Source organism: Antechinus flavipes, chromosome 2, assembly GCF_016432865.1.
Source record: "Antechinus flavipes isolate AdamAnt ecotype Samford, QLD, Australia chromosome 2, AdamAnt_v2, whole genome shotgun sequence".
Classification (NCBI taxonomy): Eukaryota; Metazoa; Chordata; class Mammalia; order Dasyuromorphia; family Dasyuridae; genus Antechinus; species Antechinus flavipes.
Genome location: NC_067399.1, coordinates 160,173,996 through 160,186,898, shown reverse-complemented (window position 1 = coordinate 160,186,898; position 12,903 = coordinate 160,173,996). Strand labels below are relative to the sequence as shown.

General features: G+C 34.0%; 1 protein-coding gene across 3 annotated transcripts in view; it reads right to left on the bottom strand.

Annotated features, from left to right (window-relative positions):
• The window catches only part of DZANK1 (double zinc ribbon and ankyrin repeat domains 1), a 137,574-nt gene that overhangs the window by 35,398 nt on the left and 89,273 nt on the right, over nucleotides 1-12,903 (bottom strand). For all 3 annotated transcript variants that reach the window (XM_051975865.1, XM_051975866.1, XM_051975867.1), the window contains 2 exons: nucleotides 12,628-12,731; nucleotides 5,558-5,629 (listed from right to left, as the gene is read on the bottom strand). In XM_051975865.1, the coding sequence (XP_051831825.1) occupies nucleotides 5,558-5,629; nucleotides 12,628-12,731 (176 nt within the window). The remainder of the gene's footprint in view (nucleotides 1-5,557; nucleotides 5,630-12,627; nucleotides 12,732-12,903) is intronic.

The window sequence follows — 12,903 nt, the reverse complement described above, 5'->3', positions numbered from 1 at the left end:
TATTATCTTAATGACAGAAACGAGTGAGAAATAATTCCAATAACTATGGTAAAATATGTTATATGTTTATGTTTAAAGTATTTTAAGAAACGAGGTAGGCTATCTTCTGATTCAGTTTCAAAAAACAAATTAAAACAAAACAAGGCATTTAAATATATTCCAATACAGAAAACAGGGTGATAATATGTATTGTCTATGGCAATTCATATAACCTGTCAGTACCTCTGACACAATCAGGTAAAAGAGTATAACAGAAGTTATTTATTTGCATTAGTAATGTGTGGCCTAATTGGGCACTCATTCCCTTCTGTAATGAAGTCATAGGTTCAAACCCCAAACCTGAAATCAGAAAAGAAACCTAAATATGTGGAAATTTGAGACAGGCATATGGATTTAGAGCTGCAAGGATTTCAGGGGTCATCTAGTCTAATACCCTTATTTTACAGATGAAGAAATAGGGTTGTTGGTTAAATGACTTGCCCAGGACCATAGAGGCAGTAAGCAGGCACTTGGGTAATACTCCAAATCTAAGACTCTTTGCGTCACATCAAGCAGTCTCTGTCATAAATGTAGAAAACAATAATGCTGTATATTTAAAAAACCTAATCATTGACATTAGCTTTGTGAATATGGTTAAGTACTTTGTAACACTCTCTTTGGGGACACTCCCTATAGCATGTTATGGTTGGTTGACTCCTTAAGTTTTTTTTCTCAATCAATCAGCACTTATTCTCTCACCCTTCCTCCACTGGGGGGATAGGAGCAGAGAATTCTTATTAGAGGTATTCATAGTCTCTGTTGATTATTTTCAAATCTACCCATCCTTCCCCAACCTCTCTGCTCACTTCCACTTGCTTTTCAGATATCTTGAACTGAATGTCCAGTAGACAGCCTCAACTTAAGATGTCCAAAACAGATCTGATCTTCCTCCCTAAACCCTGCTTTCCTAGCACCTTTCCCCTACCAAACTCCTGTGCCCCCATTTCCCCTATTATTGTACAACATAACACCATCTTTCAAGTCCCCGAGGCCTGGTGATTTCAACTTTAAAATATCTCTTAAGTTCCCTCCTCTGAGAGGAATAGCTCTCTCCTGACAGAGCCACCATGCTAATACAGACTGTTATTTCCTCACACCTTGCAATACAATTGCAATCTTCTGTTGGCAGGTCTGCTGGCTTCCAGTCTCTCCGTATTCCAATCCATCTTTTGTTCAGATAGTAAAGTGATTTTCTTCTTTCTTTCACTCTTTCCCCTCCCTCCCTTCTCTGTTTCTTTCTCTCCCTCTCTCCCCCTCCCTTTTTCCCTTTTCCTCCCTTTCTCCCTCTCTCTGTCTTTCTCTCCACACACACAGTATGCTTTTTTTCATAAGTAATCAAGAGAGTTTTCAACATTCATTTTTATAAGATGTTCAGTTCCAATTTTTTTCTCTCCCCTTCCTGTTTCCCAAGACAAGCAATGTGATGTTATACATGTGCAATCATGTTAAACATATTTCTAGATTAGTCATATTGTGAAAGAAGAACCAGAACAAAAGGGAAAAAAAAATTTAAAATACTCACAAAAAGTGAAAATGGTATGCTTGCATCTGTATTCAGATGCCAAGGTTTTCCCTGGCTGTGGATAGCATTGATTTTCTAAAATGCAGTCTGATCACAATACCCTCCTTCTCTGAAAACTCCAGTGGCTCCTTACTGCCTTCAGGATCAAATATTCAATACTCAGTTTGGCATTCAAAGTTCTTTATAATCTAGCCCTCTCATAGCTTTTTTATATCTCATTCCCTGAGATGTATTTCTTGATCCAGTGACATAGGAACTGACAATTCTCCTTTCTCAACTTTGCCTATTGACTTCCCTGGCTTCCTCTAAGAGCCAACTAAAATCCCATCTTTTATAGGAAGGTTTTTCCAATGCCTCTTAGTTCTGGTGCCTTTTCTTCTGTTAATTATTTCCTATTTATCCTTGTTTGTATATATTTATTACATTATACATATTTATATACATTATATGAAGCTCTGCTGGATTGTAAGCTCCTTGAAAGTAGGAACTATTTTTTACCTCTTTTTGTATCCATAGTGCCTGGCACATAGCAGGCCCTTAATAATTACTGAGGCTTTTGGGTTTTTTTGATAGACAAATTCCCACATTAGTTATATCCAAAAATATATCTCATTTGGCATCATAAATCCATCGCCTTTTTGTCAAGAATTAGTACTACTTCCTTAGGATCCTGGAGGTAATGCTGAGCATTTGGCTTTCTAATTCTATTATTCATTAGCTCTCTCTACTATGTCTCCTTCCAAAAATTATGCAGTAGATTAACAGACATTTAGAAAAGGTATTAAGGAAGTTGAGTAAGAATAGTTTATACAAAAAAAAATCTTCCAAATTCTGAGACATACTATCTAAAATATATAAATATATAGGTCCATGGTGAGAAATAGTACTAGGATTCATGTAAGGCAAAGGGATAACTCCCAGCTCCTGTTGCTTTGTGGTGTGGATGTACCTTTTTGAATCCATAGCTGGCATTCTCAATAGGACTGGGAGTGGAGGCATCCAAAAGACAAACTAACTGTCCTACCTATAAAAGTAGTTCCCAGTTAGAGGCTTTGTTCTGTCTTTGGAACTGGATATTTCCCATGTGCTGTCTGATTTCATTCAATGGCTAATGTCCTAAAATTCTGTAAGATATATTAGGTGTTTATTCACAAATTGTATTGAAATTGAAGGAAAATTCCTTAGTACCCAGTACACTGATTCAATTGAAGCATCTGGGACTTCTATGATTATGTTAATTCGGGTAGAGATATCTCCACCCGTTATACACTTAATCTTCTGGATCCTCATTTTCAAAACCTAGCCCCAATGAGTGGAGAATGGGATGGAGGGTGTAAGAGAATTTAGAACTGAAAATAAAATTAAAATGGAAAAAAATCTCAGATCATCCACTTATGGATTTATGGATTAGGTAAGTTTAGACTTCCATTTTTCCCATTCTCACTTTCCTCATCTATAAACTAGAGACAAAAATGCTTATTCTCTCCAGGGTTGTGAGGCTCAAATTAAGTTCATGTATGAACATTTTTAAGAACTTCCAAGGGTAATATAAATGTGAGCTCATCTACTTCTTCCTCCTTTGTTCTTCTTTTTCTTCTCCTCCTTCCTCTCTCTCCTCCCTTTCTTCTTCTTTCTTCTCTTGCCTTCTCCTCTGTCAAAACCACCCTTGTTATTTCATCAATACAGAAAGTATTTACCAATAAATCTCATCTATATGAGTTATTTTTAGAGAGTGTCAGTCACTGAAAGGTTAAGTGATGTAATCTAGGTGATGTTTGTTAGAAATAAGTTTTGTATACCTTTCTGACTGGGAGGCTAGGGTACCACTCACATATTCATTGATGAATTAAAAAAATAATAAAAATTTAGCTATTTTATTTTAAAAGGCAACTTTCTTAGACTGTAACTGATAGAAGTAGCTTCCTCACCTGTAAGTTCCTTATATTAATGAAATCACAAGTCTAGTGTGAGTTGTTTTCAGTCATATCTGACTCTCTATGATCCCATTTGGGGTTTTCTTGGCAAAGATACTGGAGTAGTTTGCCATTCCCTTCTCCAGCTCATTTTATAGATGCGGAACTGAGACAAAAAGGGGTGACTTGTTTAGGGTCACATAACTAAGGCCAGATTTGAGCTTAGGTCCTTCTGCCTCCAAGAATGGGGTTCTATTCACTGTGCCACTTAGCTACCCTGTTCAAATCTAGCATACACTCCTTTTTCTTTCTTTTCTTTCTGTTTTAAATTTTTATTAATGTCTTTTTTTTAAATGAGTATAGTTGCTCCCAGTATCCCTCCTTTGCAAAGCTGACTTCTAATCTTAGCAGCAGCTCTTTATTAGGCACATTACAAAATAAAAATAATAAAGACTGAATCAGAATTGACAAGAAGTGAGCATAATTAGAAATGATCAAAATTATGATTTTAAATATGGATTTATATCAATTGTTGTTTATACTGAATCTCACCTTAAATAATTAATTAATGATAGTATAAAGCCATCATAGTTAGCAAGTTATTTTAAAAAACATTCAGAGTTATGAATAATTTTTTATTGTTATTCAGAGTCATATAATAATCCAGTACCATACCAAATTTTGCTGGTTAATGTTTAAACAATACTATATCAGATATTACATATATATGTATATGTGTATATATATTCATTCTTTTGTCAGATAATACTTTTGGAAGACTTATAGAAAACATCATTGAAAATTAAAAGGAATGTGTAGAGGGGGCAGCTAGGTGGTGCAGTAGATAGAGCACTAGCCCTGAAGTCAGGAGGACTTAAGTTCAAATCTGGCCTCAGACACTTAACACTTCCTGGCTGTGTGACCCTGGGCAAGTCACTTAACTCCAATTGCCTCAGCAAAAAAAAAAGAAAAAAGAAAAGAAAAGAAAAAGAAGTGTGTAGAAAATTGCATAGTATGGGAAATTTGATTCTCACAGAGTTGGATGAAAAGTACAAATATGTCTAACATGCTTAATTTTTCTTGTTGCTCAATCATTTCAGTTGTGTTTGACTTTGTGATCTCCATTTGGGGTTTTCTTTTCAAAGATAGTGGAGTGGTTTGTTATTTCCTTCTCCAGTTCATTTTATAGATGAAGGCAAAGAGGGTAAAGTGATTTACCCAGAGTCACGGTTAGTAAGAGTCTGAAGTCAGATTTGAATTCAGGAAGATGAATCTTCCTGACTTCAGTTGTATCCCTCTCTCCATTACACATCTAGCTACCCCTAACATGCTTTATGTTGGATAGTTGCTACATTGCTTTGTTTTGTTTTTTTTTTTTTGTTGGTGAAACATGAAAGATATAGCGGAGAAAATATGATTTTTATTTTTAAAAAATCTTACTATTGAAACCATATCTTCTCTAGTATATCTAATCATATATAATATGGAGAAACTGTCAAAGTATAGCTACTGAGGGAGTAACTACATTGGAAAAAGGATTTCAAGGTAAAGTTACTGAGACATAATAGCATTAAACATGAAATTCATTCAGTGTATCATCTACAAGCAAGTTACCGTAGTGAAGAAGAGAATAAAGGGCTATAAGGTATTGCTGATGTGGCTATGGTTATTTAATAAATTAAATTAAAATATTTATTAAATATATTAAAATTTATTAAAATAAGATCTTTAAATAACTATCTTCATAAACTTTGTATTGCAAAGGCAAGGGGCCATAAAGATCTTTTGTATCACATGGAGTACATTGACAAAATGCTGAAAAGACCTTTAGGATGAGTTCTGGATTGTTCTCTTGAGTATTTTACCTTGGTCAGAAACATACCTTAGACCCAGTGCCTAGGTTTAGTCTATTTTTCAGTTCTACATTATTATATGACTTGCCTATTATGAATTTTAAAAATATTTCAAGCCAAATAAAAGCATTACCATGAATTTTTAACTCAAAAATAAAGAAATAGATTTCCAAATTTAGGGTTTTTGTTATTTTTGTTGATGTTTTAACAATGTGACTTTTGCTACCCACCTTTGTGATTTGCATGTAATTCAGTCTAATGCTGACTGAATAATTGTCTTCATGGATTGTAGCTGAGAGAAGCTGTATAAAAAAACCCAAACACATAAAGTATATTAACAATTGTTTGATACTCATTGACTTGAAAAACAACCTAGAAAATAAGGGGTTTTGAACTATATGTTTGATCTGCTTGTGGATCCTTAGATATTTAATTTCATAACTAGTATCTCTTCTTTGTGAAAGGACAGAGTCCAGGAGAGAAACAATGGAAACATACTGGTTAGATGTTAGAAATCACTTAATTGTTTCTGTTAAATTGCTTTGTCTAAAAATAGAAGGATTAGATTATGTATTCATTAGGAAAGATTTTTATCCTTGAGATTATCAAACAATAAAGTAAATTGACAAAGATAGATTATGTAACATTTAATAATAAGAGATAATTTATATGAGATATTTTTAGTATATCTTAGTGTTGTCAGGGGTAGACAAGATCAGGGGATCTCAAAACCACAATTCCCAAGTCATATTAAGCAGCCTTCTGTTTAGATGAATATTTAAATACATTAAGTTTTTATGAAGAAAAATATAGATTGAAATAGTAATATTAATACCTAAGTAGGATGTAGCATATTACTACTTAAGAATAGCATGGAATGTAAAAAGTGACTTAAAAGACATCATCAAAGAGATGTGTCAAGTTACATTAAAAATTAGCATTAGTGACTCCATTTGTCTTTGTCCACCATTTTTGTGAAGTTGGTTTCAGCTGCTTGAAATCATGTAGACGTCACAGGATTATTCCCCTTCTCAAAGGTCACTCAACTTAAGGAATGTCACAAAATTAACCTTTTCATTCTCAACTCAGTATCACCTGATCTCTACCAATAGGAAATCAGATATTTCAAACCCTATAATTCTCTTTTTCATTCTTTCCAATTATATACTAATTGTAGAAATGAAAAATCATTATCCCTGCCTACCAAGAGCTTTGGTCCTGGTTTGTTTCTATCACATAAATTTCTATAAATAAATCATTGTTTGGACATAACTCTTTGGTTTCTTTATTCCACGTAATAGTTATAGTGACCAACAAAAGAACTGAGGTTGTGTAACTTACTGGACTCTTGCTGAAGGAACACCTGAAGGTGTTTTGATAAGATTTCTTTTGATGGACTTTTTCAGTGAAGGACCTCCCATCTCTCCTCTAAACCCCTCTAAATCACATCCACACAGACCTTTGTAGAGGTTAAGTGGTCCCCTGATGAGAGTATCATGGGGCCAACTCTAGTAAACACCTGGATACTCTGTTGGTGAAGTTCTTATTGGCCTGGGTACAGGAAAAACTTCCTGTTCAAAGAGTGTTACTAAGACTAGAGCTTTCAAATTGTATAAAGATTGGTCTAAAATATATAAAAACCCAGACAGGTTCTTGATCTTGCTGAAAGAATTAACGGCTTCGAGAATGCTTTTAGAAAATTTGTGTGCACTTTTTGATTAAACTAGGACCTGTCCCAGCCAAAGTAAGGGAATTTACAAATTTGCTTACAGCAAAGTTTCATCTAAGCTTATTTGATCACTTACGAAAATATTTGAAATTATATCTCTTATCTGTCTGTATTGAAGTTACACATTTCAGCCAGCTTAGTAACAAAAGACCTTACAATTCAAAAAATTTAAATTTTGTCATAGAATAAATAGTCAGTAGAGAATGGAAGCTTACAACAATCAGAATTTTTCTGGGGTTTTGAATCACCTATTAGTATTAAACATATGTGTAAAAACTCTAGAATGTGGTTATTCTTAATTTGAAAATGAAGGATAGATGAAGTGTTCTTATATTGTTAACTATGTATTATAACATGAGAAGAACTAGCACTAAGCTGTGATAACTAAAATTTTACAATTAGAGATAAAATCAGATAAAATCTCTTGGGGCTATAATTTGATATTGTTCTGAGTCTGATTTCAGGTACAAGTGTCTAAAGTACTGTGAAGCCAATAGTCTAGCATTCAAGGGGAATGCCATGTGTTACCCAAAAGGAGTGCAGTTTGAGAACTGCTAAAGGTGAATGTCTGTCCCTGGAAAAAGTTGAAGGGATGACCTTGCTGTAGTCTAAGGTAGGATTCTTTTGACACTCAGTTTCCCCATTTTGTTATTTCTTTTCCATTCAGGAAATTTTCCCATCTGATGAATTCTGTGTCTGACCTGTGAATAATGCTGAACTATGTTCTAGGATATACTATTAACTATGACTTGTGCATATAATCAAACAGAGCTAAAAGCTAAGTCTTTCCCTTGTTATGGCTTATTTCAGGTTAGTCTGTGCCCTTGAAGGGACAGACTTTGGATCATCATAACCATGCCCTCTTCTTCTTTTCATAGCAAAATTCTAGAATCAGAGCAGGTAAACAGTGGAAATTTTTGTTGTTGCAATAGTAAGTCTATTAATAGGTTAATACTGAAACATCTCTGAGTTATTATAATAGTATGAAAGCATGAAAAATCTTGCTGTTTTCAATCTGAATTTGTAATCAATTCAATAAGCAACTAAGAAAATAAGTCCTTAGCTTTCCCATCTATTTGCTAATAATTATATATTCATATAAACTATTAGGTCCTTGAAGTATCTGTTTCTTTCAAAGTGATACGCGGATACTATTTTCAGAAAAGGGGAATAAGAAAGATGTTAAAATATTCTAAATAAATGGAGTAGTAAATTTTGAAAAAACAGGCTCAGACTTTTAAGAACTAGGATAGATAGATAAAATATATCTGTATATATGGATATATACACACAATTTCCAAATATTTTAATGGGATAAACATGCCTTGAGTAAGTTTTAGTTCTTAAAGTTGAAAGTTCTTAAAGTCTTTTGAGTTCTTAAAATTGGATTAAGGATTTTATATCTAAAATTTTAAAGAAAATTAAATTGCTCTCCTATTTTTAAGTTTCTATACTTTAAGAGACAAAAGGGCTCATTTTCCAAATATGTTCTTTTTCAACATACTCCCTTCAGCCTGCTGATGGCAGAGTTCACATTGAGTATAGGGTTTAGGTAAAGACAAAAACAGGAAGCATTATACAAAAACTTAAATTCTCTGAAGTTTCAGGTAAATTATGGGTTTTTCAGTTGACATTTTTTTTATTGCTCTAATATTAATAGGACTTGAGCTGGTTTTCGTCAATGAACTAGTTAGTGGGAAACCAAATTTAGGAGGCTGTACTAAATTTTACTGAATCTAGTTACAGACATATTTTGGCAGAATTGCCAAGGAATCTGCAAATCATTTGGAAGAGGGAAGTAAATCTTCTAGGAGAAGTTCTCTTCAGAATTTCCCTGAGAATGAGGTCTACTTCAGGATGTCCAAAATGTTTCTAGAGACGACACAATTATTTAGGACATCTGGGACTTCAGATGAAATATACTGATTAAGTGGACTTTAAGAGCAGGTTACAGGATTAGAAGGAAACAACATTATTTAATATTAATGATCATTACTGTTTTGCTTTGGTTTTTTGTTTCATGGTATTTGTATTTACTGAATTTTCTTGGTTACGTTGGTGACCTCCCCTCTCAAATTAGTCCATGATGAGCCCACTAAATAGTTCGATTTGACTAAATAGTCTGACTATAGTTCACCTATAGAATCTATTTAACAAGATTTGTCTCTTTAGGGGATATATGAAATTGTGACTCTGGTTGTACTCTTTGTTCCTTTTATTCTTTGATAACTCTTAAGGATGACTCCTTTCTGTCCTGAAATTCTTGATAAAGCATTGGACTTCTTTTTAACTTCATCCAGCATTTTGGGAATAAAAGTTACTGATCTGGGAGAAGTCATAAGATAGACAGCTCCTCCCAAAGATCACTTAACTTAATGTCACATTAACCTCCTTCCTCTCACTTCAGTGTCACCTGATCCTTTTCCACAAATAAGAAACAATCCCTCTAATTCTGTTTTTCCCTCCAAATTATATATTAACTTTGTAGAAACTTATGGTCATTGTCCTTGATCTTGTCCATCAGATCCTTCAACCTGATTTATTTTTGCAACTACATGCATGTAACTCACTATATGGATATAACTATTTCATTTCTTTATTCCATTGTAACAATGACCAGAGAAAAGGTAGACTGGTCATGTGATGAGCACAAAGGCTATTGGACAAACAGCCTATAGGCTATCAAGAGACCTAGAAGATTGCTAGAAGTTGGGTGGACTCCCATTGTGGAAAGTTTATAAATAAAGTACTAGGCACAGATGGGGTGTACCTTATATCTTTAGGGAGGACCCATATTGATAAGCTCATAGATTTAATGAAGAATTTTAAAAAGTAAAAAAGCATTAAGAAATAAATGAGATCAACAAAATACTCAAACAAATGAAGGTGAAGACCACTAAACTAGACATAACACTTCTTTCTAAACACTATGAGTCTATTAATCTTCTGTAACATAGAATACTTTGGAAAATACATAATCAAGTAGTTCAGCCCCTAAAAATGTTAAAATACTTAAAGAGAAAATGAGATTTTTTTTCTCTGACCATACTAAAGCACCAAAACAATTAGGTTTTACTAATGTCATATACATGATAGAAGCAGGAATGTGGGCTAAGTGGATAAAGAACAATGCTTTTGCTTTTTCACCTTTTGCTTGGCTTGAATTTTTTTTTCATGCTAAGCCAGAGGAAAACTTGTATCTAAGTATCTCTAACCTAACCTAGATAGTTATCTATAAGAGAGGACTTTGATATCTAAGACATTGGTTAAAAAGGGAGGACCTTATCTCAATCTTGGGAGTACCTAGTTTGGTTTTTGTTAACTGGGTGTGGTGATTATGACTAAAGAACTATGAGATTCTTGCTACAATATCCTAGCATAAAGCTTCTTAAGCAATTCATTAGTATACAAATTTGCTTTCATCTTTAATAAATGGTAAAATTATATGTATACCAAAGAACTGTTTTAAAATTTCTTTATGATTTTTTATCAGTAAATGTTAGATTTGTACACCTATTTTATATACCTACTAAAAATTTATTACTAAAAATTTCTTGAACAAAGAGGGAAAAAGTTTAAGAGTATCTGCCTTAGCAGCCTGAAACTGAGATCACTTGAGTGGCCCTGATGTAATATAGCTTCTAGGGGATACAGAAATAATTTTAAGTTCCCCTGACCTTAAGGAGCTTCTGTTTTAACAATCTGTCAATGATTCCAAATGTTCTGGCTTTGGAATCTGTGATCCTGAGGCTCTCTGATCTAAGAATGCTATTGCTCTGTCAATGATTACAAAAGTCTTCTGGCCTAGGAATATAATAATATTTCTTCCCTTAAACTTTAGGGAAGATATATTAGTGATCCTGAGACTCTCTAAACTTAGGATGCTATTGTTCTGACAATCTTGTCTGTCAATAATTCTAAAGTCTGTAAATGATTCTAGGATAGTCCTAGATTCACTGGTCAATGACAACCAAATTCTAGGCCATAAAAGTAGCATATCAATGACATGAAGCACTAAATAAATTTGTCTCCTTGTTCCAGGTTCTTTGCTAAACTCTTAGATTTTAGCCCGCTTCAAATGGCATTACAATTACAATAAACTTTGCCCCTTGACTTGGATTGGGTTCAAGCTATTCAAGCAAAACAATATACCCAATAGAAATGTCATGATACCAGAAATACCATGGGGCCATGAAATGAACAGAACAATGTACCAATGGAGATTTCATGCATTGTAGTCATCAATGCAACAACAAGTTCTATTGCAGATCCAGCTGTTTCCTCTAATATCCAGCAGAGATGCCATGCTCAGCAGGCCCAATGAAAGCAGTTTGTCGAACAAAAGCTATCAGTGGACCTGCAGCAGTAGAGATGAGTTCTCTCTCCACATCCTTTGCCACATGTTCCTTATACATGCACAACTTTTTTGTGATCTCTATATTATACATACACATATATGTATATATCTATAGATACACACACACAAACATAGACATGTGTGGGGGTAATTAAGTGGTATAGTAGATTGCTGGTCTTGAAGCAGGAAGATGAAGTCTTGCTGAGTTCAAATCCATTATATTAATAATTAATTATTAATTTATACTCTCTCCTCTGTACCACCTAACTGGCCCATTCTTGGAAAGTTGCCTTGAACACTGACTTGTCCAGGGACATACAACTGGTATACATAGAGGTGGGATATGCATTCTGGTGTAAGTTGCCTCAAAGCTTTAGTTCCATCTTAAATAGACTCCCTAACAATGCATGTACTTGCTATTAAATAATTTACTGACTCTTCAGGCAACAAGGCCTGACAAGTGAGTTTGGAGACTTCCAAGTTACTGGCAATGTCCTTAAACTAGACATGGATTCTACACTGACTCAGAAAAAAGGCTTTTTGTCTGAGTCATCATAATCATTTTTAGCAACATCTGGCTATTTTTTAAAATTTTTCTGGTCAACTTCCATGCTGAGCCTGCCTAACCTGACTCTATAAAAAAGCTCTCATAAGATTATAACATGAGGTGCTACAGCTGCCGGCTAAACACTCTGACTAAGGACTCTGCTTGGGGAAAAAACAAAAAACAAAAAACAAAAAAAAAAAACCCTAAAAATCTCTTTCAGCCAGAGTGGAATAAATATTGGTAGAGCTTGACAATCCATGATTCCTGGATTTTTAATGCTTTTTTTTAAGCTGGATTTATATGGCACAAAAATGTTGAGAGTTAATACATTATAGGAAAACTTACAGAGATAACAAAATTTGATATTTAGTCATATATCATGTTTCTAGAAAAACTATAAAAATGTGCCTAGTTTGTAGATGTGCCTACTAAGTAGCCCAATAGGACCTGGAAGTGTTTTTAAAAAGTCATATTATTGGGGCAGCTAGGTGGCCTCCTGAAGTCAGGAGGACCCGAGTTCCATCTGGCCTCAGACACTTAACACTTCCTAGATCTGTGACCCTGGGCAAGTCACTTAACTCCAATTGCCTCAGGAAAAAAAAGTCATATTATTCCTATTCCTTGACCAGTCTTTTTTATCCAATATATTCTATACTTTTTTTTTTACCTTTCCCATTCTTGGTTCTCCAACTAAAGCCCTGAAATTAGGGTTGTTCTGGGCATAACTTTTGAGATGAGCAAAGATGTGATCCAGCTGTTTCCTCCAATATCCTGAAAAATGGAAAAAAAAAAAAAAAGCAGTCATTTTGATCATTCTGTTAACTTTGTAGAACTGAGAGAAAAAAAAGTTCAAATGAGAATTTTTTTGTTCATGTCTTATGCTTTGTTTTTAAACATTTGAATATTTTTGGTAGTTAATTTTTTGGAGTCAGTATTAGAATGT